At 39.6% G+C, this 24,067-nt stretch overlaps 1 protein-coding gene across 2 annotated transcripts in view; it reads right to left on the bottom strand.

Moving 5' to 3' along the window:
* Positions 1 to 6,319: 6,319 nt before the first annotated feature.
* The window catches only part of LOC114844607 (serine/threonine-protein kinase OSR1-like), a 31,021-nt gene continuing 13,273 nt past the window's right edge, over positions 6,320 to 24,067 (bottom strand). For both annotated transcript variants that reach the window (XM_055503544.1, XM_029132103.3), the window contains exons 8-17: positions 20,728 to 20,861; positions 20,549 to 20,597; positions 20,388 to 20,453; positions 20,157 to 20,279; positions 19,597 to 19,632; positions 19,136 to 19,255; positions 11,749 to 11,854; positions 11,591 to 11,659; positions 11,330 to 11,394; positions 6,320 to 11,214 (exon numbers count right to left, since the gene is read on the bottom strand). In XM_055503544.1, coding sequence (XP_055359519.1) covers positions 11,140 to 11,214; positions 11,330 to 11,394; positions 11,591 to 11,659; positions 11,749 to 11,854; positions 19,136 to 19,255; positions 19,597 to 19,632; positions 20,157 to 20,279; positions 20,388 to 20,453; positions 20,549 to 20,597; positions 20,728 to 20,861 — 843 coding nt within the window. In that variant the 3' untranslated portion in view covers positions 6,320 to 11,139. The remainder of the gene's footprint in view (positions 11,215 to 11,329; positions 11,395 to 11,590; positions 11,660 to 11,748; positions 11,855 to 19,135; positions 19,256 to 19,596; positions 19,633 to 20,156; positions 20,280 to 20,387; positions 20,454 to 20,548; positions 20,598 to 20,727; positions 20,862 to 24,067) is intronic.

The raw sequence follows: 24,067 nt of genomic DNA, 5'->3' as shown, positions 1-24,067 counted from the left end.
GCCTGTGTATAAACCTGTTGTACACAGGCAGCCGGTGGTGCCCCGCACAGTGAAGAGGTGGACGGCTGAGAGCGAGGAGGCTCTCAGGGACTGTTTTAACACCACTGTGTGGACGGAGCTCTGCGACCCACATGGGGAGGACATTAACGCAATAACAGACTGTGTAACGGATTACATCAACTTTTGCTGTGAAAACACCGTTCCCTCCAGACGGGTTCGGTGTTTCACCAAAAACAAGCCGTGGGTCACCCCTGATATTAAAGCTCTGCTAAAGGAGAAGAAGAGAGCATTTAAATCAGGGGACAGGGAGGAGCTGAGGAGGGTGCAGAAGGAGCTGAGGAGGAAAATCCGTGAGGGGAAGTCCAGCTACAGGAGGAAGATGGAGGAGCAGCTGCAGCCGAACAATGTCGGTGAGGTGTGGAGGAGCCTGAAAACCATCTCAGGCTTCAAAGCTCCACACCCACGGGCTGAGGGGGACCTGAGCTGGGTCAACAAGCTGAACTCATACTTTAATAGGTTTGACCAAGCACCCACTTACACCTCCCAGCAGCTGCCTCCAAACCTTTTGTCACCTCATACCACTGGATTAGCACCCCCCATAGCCCATCACACCTTTACACAAAGCCCTCTACCCTCAGCCCTGACAACTGGTGACTCATCCCAACAACACCCCCTCACTTCACACCACACTGAGACACTCCCTCAACCCCTCAATTCAAACCACACTGAGACACTGCCTCAACCCCTATCCTTCTCCAGCACCCAGGTGAGAAGTGAGCTCAGGAAGATCAAGGCCAGGAAAGCAGCTGGACTAGACGGCATCAGCTCCAGACTCCTAAAGTCCTGCGCAGGCGAACTGTGTGGAGTTATGGAGCATGTCTTCAACCTGAGCCTCAAGCTGAGGGTGGTACCACAGCTCTGGAAGACCTCCTGTGTGGTACCAGTGCCCAAGACACCGCACACCAAAGACCCCAGCTGACCACGTCCCACTACAGTCACTCACCCACTGCATCAGTGGTTTATATAGCAACCTGCTCTGCACAGTATTTGTGTAAATCTGTGAACAATCATGTACAGATGGAGCGGCAAATTTTCGTTGCCTCGTTGCTGCAGGATTTCACACTGATCTTGTCATGACATTAGCATGACTTAGGTATCATTCGACCAAGCCCCCCTACACCAGTCATGACCCCCCACTGTGATGTACTTAATGCGTGGCTGCCTTGTTAACGCCCCCTAAACCTTTTTTAAGAAATGACCTGCAATTGCACATTCATGCACCAGGTGGAGCAGTGATGTGTAATCCAGGCCCACAGGCAGATTAGAAGTGAACAGAAATGAGCGTCTTAAATGTAAAGTAGTTTATAACTGAATATAAAGTTATTTATGTCTAAGCAGGTAGAAAATTACAGGTGTTATGAATACAACGCCCTTTAGTCAAACATTCAGTCAACATCCACATGGATATTTTATTTGTTTTAATTGTACTGTATTGTATGTATTACTGTATTGTAATGTTTAGCTCTAAATTTACTGGCATTTTTTGACAACTGACAAATACCAAAAGCTTTCTTAGTCTGAGGGAAGTTCCATATCATCCTCCAGTTTGGCTTCACTTCACACTTGCAAAGAAGTGGCTCGTTACGTGAACAAAAGACACAAAAGTGAGTAGGTGTGATGAACCCTCCCCCAAGAAGGACACCAGACTGAAAGAGTTGACATGACTCAACTTCCACACAACTTCACCTGAGCCATAAAAATCAAATATATTTGTAAACTGCTTAAAAAGAAAATTCTTCATGAATCTATAACTTTAAAGGTTCCACTCAGATCAAGGCTCTGTTAACATAATGCTGTATGGAGGAATTTAGTTACTGTCCATCAGAGGATCAACAGCCTAGTGGTTAAGGCACAGAAGCTCCCAGCAAGAGACTCCTGGTGTAAACTTGCCTCTGGTGTCTTTTGTTTACCACACAAATTCAAGTGACACAAAATACAGAGATCTGCATACATATGTGTTATGAGTTATGCCAGCTGATATTCTTTCAGTTCTGTGTCATTTTAGTCACCTTTTACTGCCAAATGTCACCGCAATCGGCTGATTGTGACTGCTCAATACCTTTCAAGTTAACTTACAGACTTTTTTTAAAGCAGAAACATTACCAAGAGTGCAGGAACCTTCAGTCGGAGTAAAGTTAGGCACTATCCTCTATTTACAATAGGCTTCACTTCACACCTGTAAAGAACTGGCTCATCAGTTGAACAAAAGACTGTGAGAAGGTGTGAAGACCATGTCCCCCATGAAGGACATATAATGTAGAAGCTACTTGACAAACATTTCTGCTCTAAAAGAATGTAGCGACCCAACTTTCAGACAACTTGGTTTAGAAAATGGTAAAATGAACAGGACGTTTATAAAATCTGTAAATAAAACTTGTTAAAAAGAAAGTGTTAAGTCTTTGGCTTTAGGATATAAAAGTTTCTTATTTTAAACCACCAACTAACAAAAACTGTTTATTTAAAAACTGTGGGTGAGAAGTTGTGTGCTTTAACCACTAGGCTCTTATAAGTGATGGATGGATAAGGTAGTTCACAAATGTATCCGGTTACATCAGGTAACAGCACTGCAGGACTCTGGTGCTTTGGGGAGAAGGGGGTGGTGTGAAACCAGTCTAACTAGTGCTGTGGATTGGCCGTTCTGTCTGAAAAGAGGCTCTCTATTGTTATGTTCATCTAAGCTTGATTAGAACATTGATATGTTCTTTTTTAAATTTAAAACAGCTCCTGAAGCAGGCAGACTGACACACACTACATTCAAGTGAATAAAAATAATATATAGAATGACAATTTAATAATTTCATTAGGTACTTTTGTGAAGTCCAATTCAACCTAATACAGCCAGTAACTGATAAACCTCCAGAAGGTAGTTTGGCAGCTGTGGCAGCGTGAGCTGCCGATGCTTGTCTATGATTAAAGAAAAGTTAGTGCAACATTCAATTCTGAAATGAAGTCAACTTTTTGAGTGTTCTCAACTTTTTAGTTGACTGTTTAGACAGAAAATTGTCTGTCTGTCTGTTTGTCTGTCTGCCCTAGCAAACAGTGTAGAACTGACGTTATCAGATCTATGTCCTGTTCTCAGAACTGTGCCTATACTTGCTGTTTGAACCTAACTCTACAGGTCAGATACTAAAGCTCCACCTTTTGGTTTTACCCTGGAATTGCGTCTTTGGTGCTAAAATGGGGGTGGCCTCATTAACATTTTTAACACCTTCCCCAAACAGACCAAGGAGGGGGGCTGCTGACAGTCGGCTGATGAGGGTGTGATAAGTGTGTGATCAGCGTCAGAAAGGTGACTGACAGTCGACTGAAATCAGCGAAAATGAACCGCTCCATCTGTATATTGTTACCGGTACAAATCTTATACCCATTACTGTCCAATAACCCTGCAATGACCTAAAATATAAAATATAATATATATTTTATCTTCAGCTGCAGCTTATATAAAATATAAGCTGCAGCTGAAGATCCCATTATAAAAAAATTATTTTCACAGCAGCAGAACAAGAAATAAAAAAACATGTAAAAAGTAGTTTATATTAGTTTATTAAGCTATGCTCCTAAAAAAGCTGTAGTAGTGTTTTGAATATTCTGTTGTATTAAGGCTGCTAATTTGCAACCATTAGTATTAGCGTTAGCAGCTAATCAAGTTACGTATTATATAAATCAAATTAAATTAAACGTGAATCTGCCAGTTAGACGTACCTTGCGCCAGTCGAAGTGTAACCATTTCAACAGCCTCCCATTCGACTTCAGAGTCAGATTTTGGATCAAACATATGGCTGAACTCCACTACAAGGACGAGTTAGCCAGTGTCACTGTTACAATGGATTCAGTGACCGTGACGTTTGATTCCCGCGGCGGATTACGGCAATGCGCTTCCTCAAAGGGGTGTGGCGATCAGTTTAGCTTCCGACACACTCCGAAAATAGAGCGTTGTGGACGAGAGCTTAAACACACACATTTTCAGACGGGCCGTGTGGGCGATCTAAAAGCGCTTTTTTGGCATGAAAAGTTACAGACACCTTACTGAGACATCAAGGTCCAATTCTTTAGCAATGTGGAGCATGAAAAAAGCGTGTGCATGGATCTTTAAACAAGTGTGACAGGGCTGTGGTGTTCCTTGCAGCTTGGAAGGAAAAGGTTTGAGGAAGACACTGAGTAGCAACAGTGACTGTGCTTTATCCTCCAAGAGGTTTGACTGATAGCTTTGTGCTTCCAACAGTTCACAAGGTTGTGTTATTGTCCATGTGTCACTTCTGATAGTTTGTGGAAGATTGAATCAAGATTGAATTCAATAAAGTTTTCTACATCGCAGTGACTCTGTGTTTGTAATCGGGTTAGTTTGTGTCGTTGTAGTAGCTAAATCCTTCTTGTTCAACTTTCAACTGAAGTCCTCAAGTTCACTCAGTTTTATTCAGGGTTTGATGACGATCCCTGGTAAGGATAAATACGTAAGTGTAGGTAATTACTTTTAAGGGTTTTGCTAATGTTCTTTTATCCATCCATCTTAATTTTGTGATTTATTCGGCTTCAAATTTAATGGACAGTTATCTGTCCATTGAGGGGGGAAAAGTGTATTGTAAAATTTTTTTGATTATTGCTTTATGTCGGTCCCTAGTAACTGGGGAACTTGTGTGTGTGTGTGGCGTCTGCTGTGAGAATGGATTATTCTGTTTCTGTTTTGTTTTATCCCAAGTTGGTGAACTCATAACTTTGTTGTGATTTGGCGCTATATAAATAAAATTGAATTCAATTGAATTGACATCTAACCAGAAGTGCATAAGTGGCCTATTAAAAAATAGACAGCTAGGGTGTATGTACAGTAAAAATGTTTGAATTTGCAGTGAATGTATGACAGTGAAGTGCACAGAATGCACATCAAGATGTACAGTGCGTACAGTGGAGCAACAGAATTGTAGTAGTACAAACATGTCAGTAGTACAAGTGATGCCAGTTGTTCAGTGCAGTGACAGCTGTGGGAAAGATGATGTTTGCCTGAGACCCCAAGCATGAAAAGCCTGTGGGGTGTAAAGGATAGGTTGAATAGTAGTGGGGGTGGAATATGATCATCACCTTTGGTGTGAAGCGTTTGATGAAGATGTTCTTTAGGGAGGAGAACTGAGTTCTGATGATCTGTTGGGCGGTTTTTCATACTGTAAACCTCTGACGGTCTTTATGGTCTGTGTGTGTGTGGCTGCTGTAACACACTGAGAAGCAGTTTGTGAGAATGCTCTTAGTGTCACAGCAAAATAATCTTTCTGACTAGGATGGAAGAGTTCAGAGACAATGCAAGATCCTCAGAGATTTGGACTCCTTGGAACGTATTATAAATGTTTCGCTTTAAATTGTATTTGACAACAATATAGAAAATATAAAAGGCACATTTCAATGTGAAAAATAAACATTAACAACTACTGGAAAGAAAGAGATAGGGTTAGTTAAACATGTAATAATGATAGAAGGATAGAAGGTTATAGAAGAGATAGAGTTAGAAAAAAAAAAGGAGGAGCTCAGTATATAAATCAGGTCCCCCAGCAGTCTACAGTATGTCTATTGCATGTCTCTCTCTATGTCTTCCATATGTTCAAACACAGCCCTGGTAATAACCAAAAACTTAAACAATAACAATAATCTCTAGCGCCACCTAGGCTAGCATATGCAATGCATTTATGGCTCCAGCGCTACAATACTTTATGCAACACAAATACGGCGGCTCAAATGAAAGCTAAGGATCTACAGAATTTAACAATATGCACCATGGCATGGTAGACAATAGTGATGTGACGTTCTGTATCAAGGCTATGAAGTGTGTGCCGAGTAGAGGAGGAGGTGTTTACGTGATGCACAAATGAATGCCTCGCGGCCCGGCTGTACCACGTGACTGATTCAGAAAGCGATTCGGATTTTGCGGCGGGCTTCAACACTGGGAGAGACAGAAATATGTCTATCCCCATTTATATAAGTTAGCGGTGGCAAAACCTTGTGAGTGGGTGTATTCCAAAGTAGAAGCAATAATGTCAAAAAAAGATATGGACTTGCCACAATGGAGAAACTGATGTTTTTTTAAATAAAAAACAAAACAATGACTGTCTCCTAAACCATAATCACTCGCTATACCTCAACGTTACAAAAGCACAATGATTGTCCATACCCTCACCTCAATTATTTCCACTTTCATAATTTTCAAAAAAAAAATCATTTTCCATAATGCCAGTGTGTATGCATGTATGTTTATATATACACAGTATAACACAGAATATACATGTTTTGCATACTTCTTTATTTTGCTGACAGTTCAATTCACAGGCTTTCTGCAAAACGCCACACGCTTCAAATGCCAACTGATATCATTGCATCCAGTAGATGTCCTACTAGAGCAAATAAAGCTTCAGGAAGCTTTGCGTTGGCGTGAACCAGTTGGATGACAGGCCTAAATGACTCTGGTTAGAGTCACTAATGATTCTCTCTTGGCTTCAGATAATGGTCTGGTCTCTGTCCTTGTCCTGTTAGATCTTAATGCTGCATTTAATACAACTGATTACAACATTCTATTACAGAGACTAGAACATAGCATCAGAATTAAAAGAACAGCACTGGGATGGTTTAAATCCTATTTGTTGAACAGATTCCAGTTTGTCCATGTTAATGACAAATCCCCCACCTGCACAAAGATTAGCTATGCAGTAACGCAGGGCTCTGTGCTTGGTCCAAGTCTGTTCAGCCATGTCTCCTCTAGGTGATATCATTAGGAAGCATTCTATTAATTTTCATTTTTATGCAGATGATACTTAGATATATAAGTCTTTGAATTTCGACTAGTTGATTTGTTTAATTTGGTTCCAAACTTGTTCAAAAGACATCAAATCCTGGATGTCCCAAAACTTCCTTCAACTAAATTCAGATAAAACAGAGGTTCTTATTATTGGCCCTAAAAATCAGAGAGACACTGTTAAGTCAGATAGTTACTATGGATGACATAACATTAGATTCAGATTCCACTGTAAATCTTAGAATAATAGCTAGAAGCATCATTGTCTCAGAGTGATGCAGAGAAACTGATACATGCATTTGTTACCTCCAGGCTGGACTACTGTAACTGCTTACTCATGGGATGTCCTAACAGCTCCTTAACAATGCTCCAGCCAGAGGTCTGATGGGACTTAGAAAGAGAGATCACATTTCTCCTACATCAGCTTCTCTGCCCTGGCTGCCTGTAAAATGTAGGATAGTATTTATAATTCTCCTACTTACTTACAAAGCACTTAATGATAAACTCTTCCTTATCTTTAAGACCTCATAGTTCCTTATGCTCCCAGCAGAACACTTTGTTCTCAGAGCATTGGGCTACTTGTGGTTTCTAGAGTCTTTAAATGTAGAACGGGAGGCAGAGCCTTTAGCTACTAATCTCTTCTCCTGTGGAACAAGCTCCTTGTTCAGGTTTGAGAAGCTGACACACTCTCCACCTTTAAGATCAGGCTTAAAACCTTCCTTTTTGATAAAGCTTATAGTTAAGAGATGGTTCAGGTCACTAGCAATGATTGTTAGTCACAGGAACCATTTTTTAGTTAAGCTGCAATAGACATAGACTGCTGGGGGACTTAATTTATACACTGAGCTCCGCTCCTCTGTTTCCTTCTATCCAATAACCTTTTATCATTGTTCCATGTTTAACTAACCTTGTCTCTTTCTTGTATCCAGTCCCTGGTCCAACCATCCTGCCTGCTCTGTTGTTACTTGTTTGTTGTTGCTGTGCTTTTCTCTTTTCCTCACCCAATCGTTCAAGGCAGTTGTCCACCCACATTCAGCCTGGTTCTGCAGGAGGTTTCTTTCTCGTTAGAGAGGGATTTTTTCCTCTCCACTGATGCTGTTAAATTGTACAACTTTACAATTAAAGGCTTGCTGTATGCGGGATTTGTTGGGTTTAGTTGTTTAAGGTCTTGAACATTACCTTGTAAAGTGCCTTGAGATAACTTTGTTGTGATTTGGCGTTATATAAATACAATTTAATTGAATTGAAATGAATTGAATAGATATATGCTGTATACCCCCCTCCCCCCACCCACACCCTACAATGGCAGAAAATAGGGCATGGGGTGCATAGGGATAACTAAGAGATGGTTCCTGTGACTAACAATCATTGCCAGTGACCTGAACCATCTCTATCAGCTATATCAAAAAGGAAGGTTTAAGCCTGATCTTAACGGTGGAGATTGTGTCAGCTTCTTGAACCTGAACAGGGAGCTAGGTCCACAGGAGAGGAGCTTGGTAGCTAAAGGATCTGCCTCCCATTCTAGATTTAACGTGCTTGAGTACCAGTCCAAATTTTTACATTTAATAGGACTATTTTTGCTTTTAATGAGTAATTGTGACTAGTTAATGAGACTATTTTACAATTTAGCATTTAAGCACACACTTCCTCACACAAGACTTTGAGCTGTTTCCACAACTTTAAAACATTCTTTCAGCTATTGAACTTACAACAATTTAATGGTAATTTTTATAACCATTAAATAATTTTCAGCAGTTGGTGAGAAATTAATTACAGCAATTGTAATTAAACTGTTTTCAGTTTAAAATTCAAGGGCATTATGGTATAAGATTATGAGATTTTGAATAAGTGTCACTCACTGCATTTCCTCATGTCACTTTATTCAGCTACTAAAAATCATATTGTATTTCCTGACATTTGAATTCATTTTGTCAAGGAATCCTATCACAAATACTAAAATTGTAATAAATAATTCAAATTGTGCAATTGTAGATGTATACATTGTTTGATTAAGCACATTAAACATATGTTAAAAAGCTAATTAAATTACCACAAATTCTTCAGTGCCTAATAAAATGAGGATGAATGATAATATTAAACAGTAAAGAAGAAAACAAATTTAAAAGCTGAGTAACTTGGACCTTAGTATTTTATAATCATCATAATTACAGACTTTGACATAAATAGAGCAAAATGTTACCTGTACCATCAATACAATTTTATCAATTAACCCTGGACAGTTCTCTTTGAAAAACAAATACTGCATATCATTAAACCATAGGACAATAACGGGCCTGTGTAATTTCAAAAATATAGGCGTATATATCAGCATAGTTTCAATTGAACAAATGTGATCTTTTAAGATGCTCTCACAAAGGCCAATGGTGGAAACACTAAACAAACAGAATTGTATTCTTTGAACATGATGCTTCTCAGTCTATTTGTTTAAATGTTCATGTTAAAGAAATGTTTTACTTACAAAGTCAATGTATCCACGCGATTACATACAAACCTCAATACGTTGTTGTGACAACGCATGGAATTACCATCATACAATTACATCTTTACATGTACCATTTATAGAAGACCTGAACTAGGATCTATTTCACAGCCCCCTGCAGGTAGCATTACACGACCATACAGCTACAATGGGAATAATCAGATGAATGTTTAGTAAGTGTTTATAAATTAAGGAAGACTACATTTCTGTCAGACCATATTTACTAGTGTCTAATGAAGGGCCTTCTAGAGCAGTTTAAAATAGCAGCAAATAAAGCATCAGCATTCATGACTGGGTGAGACTTTGAGAGGCTTTGTCAAGATTTCTGCAGCCATCAATACAAAAGACATGTTCATGTTTCTGGGGATCTCACTACTGAAACCCGATGCTACAGCTGTTCTTGCAGGTTTTGCGAGGCATGCATGCTAACATGTTTACAACAATAGTATTAACAAGCTCATCCTTTGTGACTTAACATCAGCTAATCAACAAAAAGTACAACTGAAGCTGACAGGAATGTAAATGCAGTTATGTATATACCTTGTCATAAAAAACAAATGGTAATATAAAATCTTGGCACTCATTCTCCTCTCCTCATCTTATGACTTGGCATTTATAGGATCGTTTCAGGTATTACTGGCCATTACCAGGATATGTAGCAGCTTGAATAAAAAGTTATTTCCACATAGTCTTCATTTTAAAGAGCCACAGTCACATACTTTTATTAGAACTGATACGCTCCTGAACAAACTGCTCACCTCAAAATATGGTTTCTCCAATTAAGAATTTGAGGATATTAGAAACAGAAACCTCAGAGGCAAAAGTCACAAATCTTTTGACAAAATTCATTACCCAATGCCAAGATCTAAGTGCCAATGGGAGGTAAAACATTCAGTTTTTGAGCATGGGGAATGCTATGATTCTGGATTCTTAACTGTTATATTGACTGTTGTAAACAACAAATTACCCCGTTAAAGCAATTTACTGACAAACCTCTTTCAGCTGGTTGACTGTTTATGAACTTTTGTTCTCTCAAACTATTTTGGCAAACATACAAAAACAATTTTTATTAATTCAGGAATTGCTTTGTTTGTGATCAGTAGTCACGTGTGGTTAAAAAGAAAATCAATATTGCATAGTACAAGAACATTAGGCAAATGTCAGAAAATATTAGCCTGTAATAGATTAGAAAATCTCCAAAATAATTCTGCCTTAGGCATTCATATACAGAAACCTTATAATTAAAATAAAACTTGGATGTGTCATTAGAGTTTTTACATATGTTTTATACAACATAAGAAATGTTAAGGGTTTTTCTTCAGATCTCGTACAAAAAATACCAGACTTTTCCCCAGAGACAAGGCTAACTGTATTCCCCTTACAGTCTGTGTAGCACTAAATGCTGGACAAAGATGGCATTACACTAAAATCCGTTTTGTGGCAGTAAAAAGGAGGGTGGGGTAGATTGTGCTTATGTACTGTATGACAAGGAACAAAACTAAGTAAAAGGAAATGAATAGTTAATATATATGATTGCATCTCTTCTCCCATTCACTGAATAGGCACACCACCAACAGTGTAAATAAGTGTGATTCCTGTGATAAGTTACATCTCATTGGGGTCATTATGCATTCTGCAAATTTGTCACACCTCTGCCAGGTCTGTGTTTATTACTACTCCTTGATCTTTTCTCATCATGATGATCCTCCTAATTTTTCCCCCTCTTTGGCAGTAGTGGTTTCTTGCAATCTATTAAAATGCAGCTGTGAAATACCATTTGCTTATGTCTATGTTGCTGGCTGTATTTGACTTAACTGATGCTGAGCTGTGCAAATCCGACAAGTTTAACATCATCTGGAATTTCAGACTCCTCCACACCAGATGCCTGAAAGACAGCAGAATGTTTATTTTATCATAAAATACTTGACCACAATAAAGCCTAAAATATTTTACACATCAGTAGACAGAAGCACCATAAATACTTAACAACAATGACTCACCAATCTAAAGGTCAGATTTTTGTTACCATGAGGATCATCAACAATCTTCTGCAAATTGGCTGCAACTTAACAGGAAAAAAGGACATCAAAGACTCATGTCAGATAACATAAGAAATACAGAAAACAGTGACATTATAAAAAAAGCCAACACTTTTCTTTCTTATAATAACAGTTTAGTAATTAATTACATAAAAAGCATTCAAATACCAATTAGAAAACTGTCAACTTTAAACATCATTTCTTGCTATGACATTTATTTACCAATGACCAAGTCTCTCCCATCCACCAGACCTGCTGAAACCAACTCCTGGGAAACGCCATCAGCTGAGTCTGACAGTAGTCAGATGGGAAAAAACAAAGTGAGATATGGAACTAAAAAGTAAGACCAAACCTAAAAAGAGAGACAAAACAAAACCTGCCTCTGCCTGGCATGAACTCAAATCGGATGTCATTGAGTTCCTTCTTGGGATTCCTCAATCTCAGAACGAGGCTAATGGGAACACTGGAATTGGCAGCAGCTAGATCCTAAAACAACAACAACAACAACAACAACAGTACATTAAAATGTGTTATTGAAGTACATACTCTTGTGTGGAATGTTCTCCCTGTGTCTGAATGCTGCAAAGCATTCACTGTATTGAGATTTGCACCATTATTATTATCACAGTGAATGCTGTTTTTCAAATCTTTATTATTTATTATTATTGTTCTTCTGTACGTTTTTCTGCATCTAACTAGTCTAGCATACTTTCAGCTACAGAAACCATTCAACTATCAAAATGTTCAGCCTTGGATGTTAAAAAGTTACAGTAAATGGAAGCCACATTCCATTTACTGTAACTTTTTAATATCTTTCATATTTTTCAAGTTATTAATGTTTTTTTCATCAAAATGTCCTCATTGAAATGAATGGAAAACCATTTTCAAATCCTCTTCAGCTTTGTCTTTTTCAGCTTCTTCAACATACTTTAAGCTACAGACACCATTTATACACCAATATTCAACTATTAATCTGTAGTTCAACTTTTTAATATCTTTAATACTTTCTGATCTATAGTAGTTTAAATATCAGGTGGTTTTTGAGGAATTCTGAGCTTTTTTATTAGTGTGTATTGCATGAGCTAGAGTGCGTGATGTCACAGCTAGAGTGCGGGGACACATTTTTTTAAGCCAGAACTTCTACCTTTAACTCGTCACTACAGCCACAGTTTTCACTCTATGAAGAAAATATTTTACTCATTCGTAGTCATACTTGCCTTTCTAATGATGTGCCTAGTCAAGACCTCAGAACTATACTTTGGTCTGTAGCTGCCTTAAAGTGCAGAGTCCCAGAACTCCTCCCATGCAACTCTAAGCATTTGTCTGAGACCTTTCAGAAAAACACAGAAGTACAGTTCAAGAGTTCAATATTTTGAACTGGCGACTGTGGCCACAATGTGTAGTCTTCAAACATAAAACTTATACCAGTTGCTAAATAAAACCTTGGCATTCAAAAAGTAAAATTAGTTTTTGTTAGCTATATTTACTGTAACAAGTCTGTTTAGCAGGGTTGCAACTCTGGAGCTGATTTTCGCGCCTTACGTCTACAACAGCGCAGCTGCAGCTTTGACTGACAGGTCAAACTCCTGATGCTCAGTGTAGCAGCTCTATGCATATTATTGATTAGTTCATTACACTGTTTGAATGTTTAGTAATCAATCAGACACATGCTCTGAATCCTTTCAAAATAAAAGCACCAATCCAAATTTCAGCTTTAATAGCACTATTTTTGCTTTTGAATGGGTAATTGTGACTAGTTAATGAGACTATTTCACAGTTAAGCTATTAAGCACACACCTCTCCTAAAAATCCTCTAAAAATAAAAGCACCTATCCACATTTTTAGCTTTAATAGCACTATTTTTTGCACTTTTGAAGGGGTAATCGTAACTAGATTAAGACTACTTTACAGTTTAGCTATTAAGCACAAATCCTTTCAAAATAAAAGCCCAAATTCTGATCTTTAGCTAAAAAAGCAATATTCCTGCTTTCAACTGGTTCATGACTAGTTATTAGACTAATATACGGTTTACCAATTACCCGCACAGCCTTCCTCCATATCCTTTGAAAATAAAAGCATCAATTCAGATTTTTAGCTAAAAATAGCACTTTTTCTGCTTTCAACTAGTTTATTATGAATAGTTATTAAGACTGTTTTACTGTTTAGCAATTATATGCACAGGCTTCCTCAAGATACTTTCATCATAAAAGGACCAATCAAGATCTTAAACTGTAAAAAAAATAAAACACAATATTTCTGCTTTCAACTGGTTTATTATGAGTAGGCAATTAAACAATTTTAAAATCTAACTATTACTTTCATATGCTTCTTCCATATCCTTTCAAAATAAAAGCACTAATTTAATTTATCAGCTTTTCCTTTATACGCTTGAGTGGGTAATGACTGCTAATTAATAAGCCCGTTTAACAGTTTAGCAACTGTCCACACACCTTTTCCAAATAAAAGTTTCAAATTTTGGTTTTGACTGCTTAAATATGACTACTTAATGAGACTACTTTATAGTTTAGTAATTACCTGTGGGTTTCATCCATGCAATTTAGAATAGAATAGAATGCCTTTATTAGTCCCACAGCGGGGAAAATCCCATCAGCAGCCAGCTTGACCGGCGCTGGTCCGACAGTGGAAGCAATTGCAGTACGAACAATAAAACACACGCACATACAGTGGCACACAGTACAAGTGGAAACCTTGCTGGAATTTTTTTCTTGGGTTCATCAGGACAGATAGATAAGGTCGGAGAGCAGACAGTGAGACTGTAAAGTGGGGAGGGGGGGTTGTATCTGAATCCGTGTAGTGAAGTGTTGTTTATAGAAGTATGACCGACGCCGACCAAGATGTTTACATGCCAGTCCAACAGTCCCTGAAGGTAGTCACAACAGGGGAAGAGGATAGATAGAGGCACAGCTGGTGAGGTAGATTGGACCCGGGAAGGGACACAGCCAATTCTAATACATTTTAACAATCCATGTCTAATCTGTCTAGATCAATAGTCCAATCGGTCAGAACTGAGGGCTTCATCGCCTCTTGTGGGACCATGGGTCACCCGTGACATCTCTTCAAGCCTGTCAGACAAGGCTGTCACCATAGTAACAAAGTGTTCAGTCTGTCTGCAGATGTTATCCCTCAGTCTCTTGTCTTCCTCCGAACGGGCTGAGATCTTATTAGTCAGTCCTGCAATCCGGGCATCCAAACGAGCTGAGATGTACCAATCAGTCCCTCCATTCGGGTCATCCTCTGATGCAAATCATCCGAACGAGCTGAGATGTTACTTGTCAGTCCTTCAATCCGGGCCATGCTCTGGTGTAACTTTGTCAGCCGAGTAACCATGGCCCCGATCAGTGTTTGCAGCTCCACAGCCGGTGGACACTGACACATGAGCCGGCCGCAGATTTTCCAATCTTTCCAATAAAGCAGGGCACCACCAAAGCCAATCATGAGTAGCCCTGTTATCAAAGTCCAAAATATGAATAGATCCTCTGCATCCTCGATGGACAGAGGCTCCAGACACACGGGGCACCAGGAATCCCACGCGTCCCACACGTAGCCGGAGGCAAAAGTCCCCAAGGGACAGAGTGGTTCTCCCGGAGATTCTTTCTTTTGTGAAAACATTTTGTCCAATGCGCTGACTGACCAGTTGATTAGCTCCATGTTCAAAAATGTTATTCCAGAATAGCAGATCAGGGTGCTCAGAAAAGACAGGACAATTTCAAATAAAAGCACCAATCTAAATCTTTAGCTAAAGATAGCAATATTTCTGCTTCCAATTGGTTTATTGTGAATAGTTAATGAGTCTATTATCCAATTTAGCAATTACCCACACCGTCTTCTTCCATATACTAGCACCAATCCAAATCCTTAGCTAAGAATAGCCGTATTTCCGCTTTCAACTGTTTATTATGACTAGTTAAGAGTCTTTTAACCGTTTAGAAATTACCTGCACATGCTTCCTCCAAAGCTCCAACTTTTTCCTCTGCAGCTACTTTCAGATGTATTAAATGTTTACATAACTTTAAGCTATTCTTTTATCTCTTGAACTTAAAACTATTTATAAAATTTATCGGTTTTTCAGTTTCAATTACAGCAATTTCAAAGTCAACTGCTTCAGTTTCTTCTGTAAACATTAAGCTCTGTTTAAACAACTCATTTACTTCAAATACATTCATCTGTGCTTTACATGCTTCAGCTATTTTGAGCTGTCTTAAGTGCTTCCGCTACTTTCAGCAATTCTCCAGCAATACATTCAGCATGGCAGCAGTCATAGTTTTCCTATGGAAATGCTTTATCTAGTAAAAAATAGAATTTAATTCTAAAATTCAGTAATTTTAAAAAAATCTCAACACATTTTCATCACAATAAAACAATGGTGGTGCTGGGCACCAGAGCATTTATTTACGTTTTTTGGTTTACGGGGGTGCTACCCACGGTCACCTCACAGCGAGAAGGGCCTCGGTTTGATTCCTAGGGCGGCCCTGGTGCCTTTCAGTGTGGAGTTTGCATGTTCTCCCCGTGTTCGCGTAGGTTCTCTCCAGGTTCTCCGGCTTCTTCCCACAGTCCAAAGGGGTTAGAAGGTGTGAGTGTGTGTGGTTGTTTGTCTCTATGTGGCCCTGCGATAGAATGGCGCCCTATCCAGGGTGTATCTCGTCTCTCACCCGTAGATAGGTGGGATAGGCTCCTGCAAACCCACGCGACCCCGCAATTTAAGAGGATGGAAGGATGTATAAAACAAATGCTAAAACACGTTAACAGTTTCGAGGTAAATATTAGCTTATTTTGACTTTTATGGCAGCAACACAGGGTGATGTTTACCACTGTATAGCAACCCCTCTTTTAATGTACTTGTGAATACAGACACCTTTCTGTAATGCTGAATATTCTTACATTTTTCAAAATCAGGGTAGTAATTGCCACCAAAAATGTATCTATACTATATATGTATATGATTCAGATTGAGTAAAATGAAACTTTTGAATACTAATCAAATAAAATATCATGCATTTGACCGAAAAGTAAATTTTAACAGCTAATGTATGTATGTATAAGGGATGAAAAAACATTTAAACCAAGGAAAATAGAACATTTTATTTGAACATTTCAAAACACAATAGTGAATATGAATATTTGTAAATAAACTCCTATTTGACAAATCAGCAAAGCATTTTGGGTTTTTACAGTGTCTTCACAACAGGACAAGCTTGTTGTTTGAAATGGCATAGACACACTTTTCTTCAGTGTACATATAAGTATAAATAAGACATTTGGGCCTTCCCAACTAATATGAAACAGCTTACAGGTAGGAGACGGTGAGCATTCATGGTGTTTAATTAAAGGAAAACTTTTCAATGGGTTGACCAAAACGATGGTGTGCAATATTTAAGTGTGAAGGGACACTCCGATTCAACCACATTTTCTATGCAAAGAAATTATGATGTATTGTTTTGCAATAATGTCAAAATAAAGACATCAACAGGGGAATTTTTGGTGTGCCCACACTACTAGCACTATTAGTGCTTCCTGATTTTCTCTGTACCTGACCCAGCAAGGGTCAGGCTAGCCAACAATTGGCGGCAGTTGCCAAGAGCCAGCATCTAAACAGGCTTCTTACAGCAAAACCATAATACCTATTACAAACATAACTTTAATGAGCAACTGGTGTAAGTTTTATATTTGAAGAATGAAAATTGTGGCCACAGTCACAATTTCAAAATGCCACTCGAGTGTTTCTCCAAAAAAGTCTTAGACAAATGTATTAGGAGACTATGGGAGAAATGGTGGAACTCCCAATGCTTTGAGGCATATACAGACTAAAGTATAGGTCTGAGGGTTTAACCAGACACATCATTAGAAAAAAGATAATTATGACTTTGAATGAGTGAAATATATATAAAATATATTCATAGGTCAAAACTGTGACTATAGTGACGCGTTAAAGAAATAAGTTAAAAAAGTTCCTTCACACTCTAGCTGTGACATCATGCACTCTAGCTGATCCAATATACACTAATGGAAAAGCTTAAAATTGACCAAAAACCAGCCAATATTTAAACTGATATAGATCAACAACTATTAAAGATATTAAAAAGCTGAACGGAATAGTTGAATAGCTGAAGACTGTTTAAAGTTTGAACGGTGTCAGTAGCTTAAAGTACTGTATGCTGAAGTAGTTAAAACTGAAAGAAGACAAAGCTAAAAAGTATTTGAATTTCAATGAAGAAAAAAAAAAAACCTTAATAGCTTGAAAAATATGAAAGATATAAAAAAGCACACTTCTTAAAAAGCTGAATATTTTGATATTTTAATGGTTTCTGTAGCTGAAAGTATGCAGAACTAGTTAGATGTAGAAAAACGTATGGAGAAATACGAAAGACAGACAAAGACTGTATGACAGGTCAGATACTTACCAACTATACTGATAGCGCATATGCCCACTGAACTATTCACATATTTGCTAGCCAGTGAGCCAATGGGAGATTAGAGGCATGATAACATCAACGAGAAAGCCTATAATGCATGGTGATTTAATAAGAATCTGTTAAAAGCAGTACAACTACCAGTCAAAATACCCATTTGTAAATGCACTGACGTTCCCATGGACAAAAAGCTATGAACTACAGGCCAGAAAGTGGCACTATCCTTATTTCCATGGTTGGGGTAAGAAAAAATCATCTAAGAGTTGAAACCATAAATTACTGCATGACCCAACAGACAATCTGTGAGCTACAGCACAAATACAATGTGCAGGCGCCTCACATACTGAAGGTTTGATTGGTTTAGGTCTGGCACAAGTACTGATATCCTGATGAAGATTTTCAAACCGGTTCGCATGATCCTCCTGGTTCTGTTGCAGTTTGTGTTACGCGTAATTCCCTGTTTAAGGGCCATTATCATCAGGCTGGTGGATCACGGTCTTCAGGGTGTGCGCAGTCACTCACTCGATGATTACAATATACACCTTTAAACTTTGATAACTGTGAAGAGAACCTCGACGATGTTGACAGAAATACTAACCAAGCTGTAAATAGTGTGCTTCTGTGCTTTTGACCCTACGATTTTGCAAGATTTATTCCATGTTTTATGACGACTGCATTTAAAATTGAAAGAAGTTGTGCTGTTCTGATGTATACATGATTGTTTAGGGAATGTTTCAATGTTAAACAGGAGGGAAATGTTGGAAAAATGCTGCATTTAATCATTAAAACATATTTGCTGTGGTTTGGTGGAACCTCATTAGCTGTGTCATGGCCTTGAAGTTTTCTCCCTTCTGCTCCCAAAAAAATAGGGAGTAACGGTGTGCAGCATCCTTATCTGATGTGCTCAATGCTTGCTCTGTGCAAAAAATATTTCCCACATACTGTGTGACTATGCCTCCCAGAGTGGAATTTATGTTTCTTTTCTTCAGTGAGAGGTAGTTGCCTTTGCTGTAAACTGCTCACTCCTTGCAAGTAAAATCCTGAAGAAGGTCTCAACTGATTGTGTCTGCTTTATTTAAGATTTAAAAAAGGGAATTTACAATTACCTTAACAGTGACCATTAAATTAACATAAAATTAAAAAAATGCTGAAATTAACCATATTCAGCCGTCAAGAGTATTGTTTGCAGCATACATTTGCTTTTGTAAATCTGGTTAGGTCTTGCACTTACACGTTCTTTATAAAATAAATTAGTACTATCAACACCTGTTCACAGTTGACTGATTCACAGTTGGCTTTGTCCATATTAGGGTTTTATTTGAGCATGTGCATAACTTACTGTTTGACTGGGAGCCTGAGGTACAACATCCTCTCCTGTATAGCTCACATTGGCAGATCTCTCATGTGCTGAACCAAACGGTTGCAAATGTCCTGTGGCACCATCTGCTGATGGGAAAAGCTAAGACACACAAGCCACAATCACAATGAAAAACAAAGAATTTCGCAGAAGGGCCAAAAACAACCATGAACAAATCATTCCATGGCAAACCCTGACGCAGAAGAGCCGAAAGGAATTACCTTTATCAGACTCAAAATTCAAATGGCAATGCATTTTGCCAGTTGGCAATTAAATAGGCAACATTGTCGTTCAATTTAAAATGCAATTTGCATTTGGCAATTCAATATTAAAAGTGTCAATTCTATACCCAATTTCAGACAAACAATACACAATCATGCAAACTGCACAGTCAAGATTTACAATAAAACAGAACAGAAAGTGTCCACGACAAAGTGACTCACCTCTATATTTTGGGACCCATCTTTCACTCTGGGTGACTGCAGGGTGGACAAGAATAATGAGCAGGATTAAAAACAATCAAACACCCATTTATCCCTGCAATGACAAACGTATATTATTGCAGGAGTGAAAACTTCTGATATAACTGAAGTTTAACACAACTGAAATCACAATTTCTGTGAACTGAACTGTGTGAAGTCCGGGATCAGATGATCTGGGCAAATCGTTTATATTAGTTGGTTTAAAATTTGGCTGTGATACTTGAACTAGCATGAGACTGCATCTTACAATGTTGATTGAAGACGACAATCTGAACTCTGGGTGAAGAGTTCTCCTCCTATTACCATAAAAAAGCAGAATTCCACATCTATTTGGGAGTTTGGTGTTTTATTGTGATTTTACTTATGTAAGTGAAATGTACACAAAAACTGAGAAAATAGGTCACAACAAATGCAGATCTGTGTACTTTAATCTCATGCTGGTTATAGGGTGCATTGATCCAATCCAATATATTAGCCTTTTAAAGTAAGACAAAGTAAGACTCAAACATGGAGAGCCTCACCCGTAGAGCTGCCACAGCAGCTTTGCCTTCCTCACTCTCCTCATCCAGCTCATCATCACTCCACTCCCAGCCACCATCCTCTGTCTTGTGAAGACGGCCACTCGAGCCAGGCACTCGACGTACCTACACAAAGCATCAAAAATGAAAAGGTTTGTCATTTTGTTGAATTGTTGACTGAAGGGGCATACCCTCGGCAAGACAAAAACAGCTTGGAAGCATGGAACACCAAACCTTTTTTGATCGCTCTGTTATTGTTGGACCTTTCTGCAGTAGCCTCTCTTGCAAGTACTCATTGTTCTGAAACAAAGATAGATACAATACATACCACACCTGCAAATAATCACTTAAAAAATGGAAAACTATTTTTGGTTGATTCTTATCGTGATGCACACCTTGGCTTTGGTAAAGAATTTGTGCTTCAGCAACTCAGCAGCAGTTGGCCTGAACAGGAAGAAAGCAAAAATCCTCATGTTTTGTGTGACAAAACTGGAAGCAGAAGCAAAAGCTGGGAAGCAAAACAAGGATATTTTTATGGTAATATTAAGCAAAGAGGCAGTGGAAAGTAACTAACCGCTTTTCAGGATCTTTCTGTAAACACAGAGAGATCATCTTTCTGAATGACTTGCCATACTTCTTCACTATTTCTTTATCTGTGATGCCTGTCTCCAGACAGGGAGGGTCATTCTGCAGCGTCAGCATCAGCACCTACAGGAATTTAAAGATCAGCTAAAGACAAATACAACATTCATAGTGTGTGTGTATAATTAATAAATAAATAAATAAATAAATAAATAAATAAATAAATAAATAAATAAATAAATAAATAAATAAATAAATAAATAAATAAATAAATAAATAAATAAATAATAAATAAATAACTAAATAAATAAATAAATAAATAAATAAATAAATAAATAAATAAATAAATAAATAAATAAATAAATAAATAAATAAATAAATAAATAAATAAATAAATAAATAAATAAATAAATAAATAAATAAATAAATATATGCTCAGTCGCAAGACTTGTATACGGGTGGTCCCCAGTTCGAATCCCCGTTAGGGCAAAAATAAGCATCCAGTGTGGGTCCTTGGGCAAGACCCTTCAACCTACCGCCTACCTCATATCATGACAGACAATGAACCACATGAGATACCGGCTCAGACGTCGCCCGGTCTAACGAGGTCTGCGTCAGGTGTTGGGGAACCAGAGCACCTTGACGAGAAATGGGCTACTGGAACAAGAAAGAAATGGCTAAGATGCGAGAACAGAGAACTGTTGGAATGCTACTACTCAAGTAACCCTAGTCAGAAGGGTTACATGAATAGAATGTGTGGCGAATGGGAATGGAGAAACCCACATTCAAGACTGACTGCGAAGCAACTAGTAGCTCAGTGTTTCAACATCCACAAACGGCAACTGCTATCACAACTTGAGATTGACGAGATACAACACAAATGCTACGGCAAGGGGGAGCCAGGACGCCAGGTCAGAGGGGAGGTTTCACCATCTCCCCAACGAAGCCCCAATAAGCACAGATACGCTGAACGAGGCAGCGACTGACCTGAAAGATAAGATCATAGCGAGATTAAACAGGCAACCCCGAACCCCACTACAACGGCTAAGTGAAGTACCATCAGAAAGTCTCATGGAAGATGTGAATGCAGCATTGAGAGTGATCCCTACCACAACAATCACAGAAACCAATGAGCTGATATACGCTTCAGCATCAGTGATCCTAGAGGTGCTTGGCTATAAGAGCAACCATGGGAGCCATGAGAAACAATACCCACCATGGAAACGGAGGTTGGAGGCAAAAATCAAGGCAGCTCGGAGGGAAGTGAGCCAAATGACAGAGGCCCAGAGAGGTGCAATGAAAAGACCGATGCCCAAGAGGTACAGCCAGATGCCCATACCTGAAGCACTCGAAACTGCCAAGCAAAGGCTACAAGCCTTGGCCAGCCCCCTAAAGAGATACACCAGAGACAACGAAGCCCGACGAATAAACCGGCTGTTCGCAACACAACCTGCGAAAGTGTACTCTCAATGGCAGGGTAATAACAGCAGAGCAGACCCACCAAGGCTGGAAACTGAACAGTACTGGAAAGGGATATGGGAAAGGGAGGCATCACACAACAGAGATGCACAGTGGCTGGTGGATCTGAGGGAAGACCACAGCAACCTCCCTGAACAGAACCCAGTGACTATCACAGTGGCAGACATCCAACAAAGAGTCTCAGGTATGAAAAACTGGACAGCACCTGGCCCTGACATGATCCACACCTACTGGCTAAAAAAGCTCACTGCAATCCATGAGCGCCTGGCAGCACAAATGGACCAGCTGCTAAGGGATGGGACTCACCCTGAATGGCTAACCGAAGGGCGAACGATCCTGATAATGAAGGATCCCTCAAAGGGTGCAGTCCCATCCAACTACCGGCCAATAACCTGCCTCTCCACAACATGGAAGCTCATGTCAGGCATCATCGCAGCTAAGATAAATGGGCACATGGGTCAATACATGAGCGAAGCACAGAAGGGCATTAGTAAGGATACCAGAGGAGCCAAACACAAACTCCTGGTAGACAGAACAGTCGCCCAAGACTGCAGAATGCGTCACACCAACCTGTGGACAGCCTGGATCGACTACAAGAAAGCCTATGACTCAATGCCACACACATGGATCACTGAATGCTTGGAGCTGTACAACATCAACAGAACTCTAAGGGCCTTCATTGCAAACTCGATGAGGTTGTGGAAAACCACCCTTGAAGCCAATGGGAAGCCACTTGCCCAAGTATCCATCAAATGTGGCATATACCAAGGAGATGCACTGTCCCCACTGCTGTTCTGCATAGGTCTGAACCCCCTCAGCCAAATAATAAACAAGACTGGCTATGGATACCGACTCCGAAACGGGGCCACCATAAGTCACCTCCTCTACATGGATGACATCAAGCTGTACGCCAAGAGTGAGCGAGACATCGACTCACTGATCCACACCACCAGGATCTACAGCTCGGACATCGGGATGTCATTCGGGCTCGAGAAATGTGGGAGGATGGTGACAAAGAGAGGCAAGGTAATCCACACAGAAGGGGTCTCACTCCCAGAAGGAACAATAGCAGACATTGAGAACAGCTACAAGTACCTTGGAATACCACAGGCAAACGGCAACCTTGAACAGGCAACAAGGAATGCGGCAACAGCCAAATACCTCCAACAAGTAAGGCAAGTCCTAAGAAGCCAGCTCAATGGCAAGAACAAATCCCAGGCAATAAACAGCTACGCCCTGCCAGTGATCAGATACCCTGCGGGAATAATAAGGTGGCCAAAGGAAGAGATACAGACCACAGATGTTAAGACACGAAAGCTCCTCACCATGCATGGAGGGTTCCACCCCAAATCCAGCACCCTGAGAGTGTACGCTAGCCGCAAGGAAGGAGGCCGAGGACTAGTGAGCGTGAGAGCCACTATCCAGGATGAAACATCCAAGATCCATAAGTACATCAAGGATAAGGCCCCGACAGATAACGTGCTGAGTGAATGTCTCAGGCAGTGGAGAACAGAGGATGAGATGCTGGAAGAGGGACCATCATGGGAGGACAAGCCCTTACATGGGATGTACCACCGGAACATAACTGAAGTGGCTGATCTCAACAAATCCTACCAATGGCTTGAAAGGGCTGGGCTGAAGGACAGCACAGAGGCACTCATCCTGGCTGCACAGGAGCAGGCCCTGAGCACCAGAGCCATAGAGGCCCAGATCTACCACACCAGGCAAGACCCAAGGTGTAGACTGTGCAAAGAGGCCCCTGAGACGGTCCAGCACATAACTGCAGGGTGTAAGATGCTGGCAGGGAAAGCATACATGGAACACCATAACCAAGTGGCTGGCATAGTATACAG

Source organism: Betta splendens, chromosome 17 (genome assembly GCF_900634795.4).
Source record: "Betta splendens chromosome 17, fBetSpl5.4, whole genome shotgun sequence".
Classification (NCBI taxonomy): Eukaryota; Metazoa; Chordata; class Actinopteri; order Anabantiformes; family Osphronemidae; genus Betta; species Betta splendens.
Note: the sequence above shows the minus strand (reverse complement) of the source record. Positions and strands in the feature narration are given on the sequence as shown.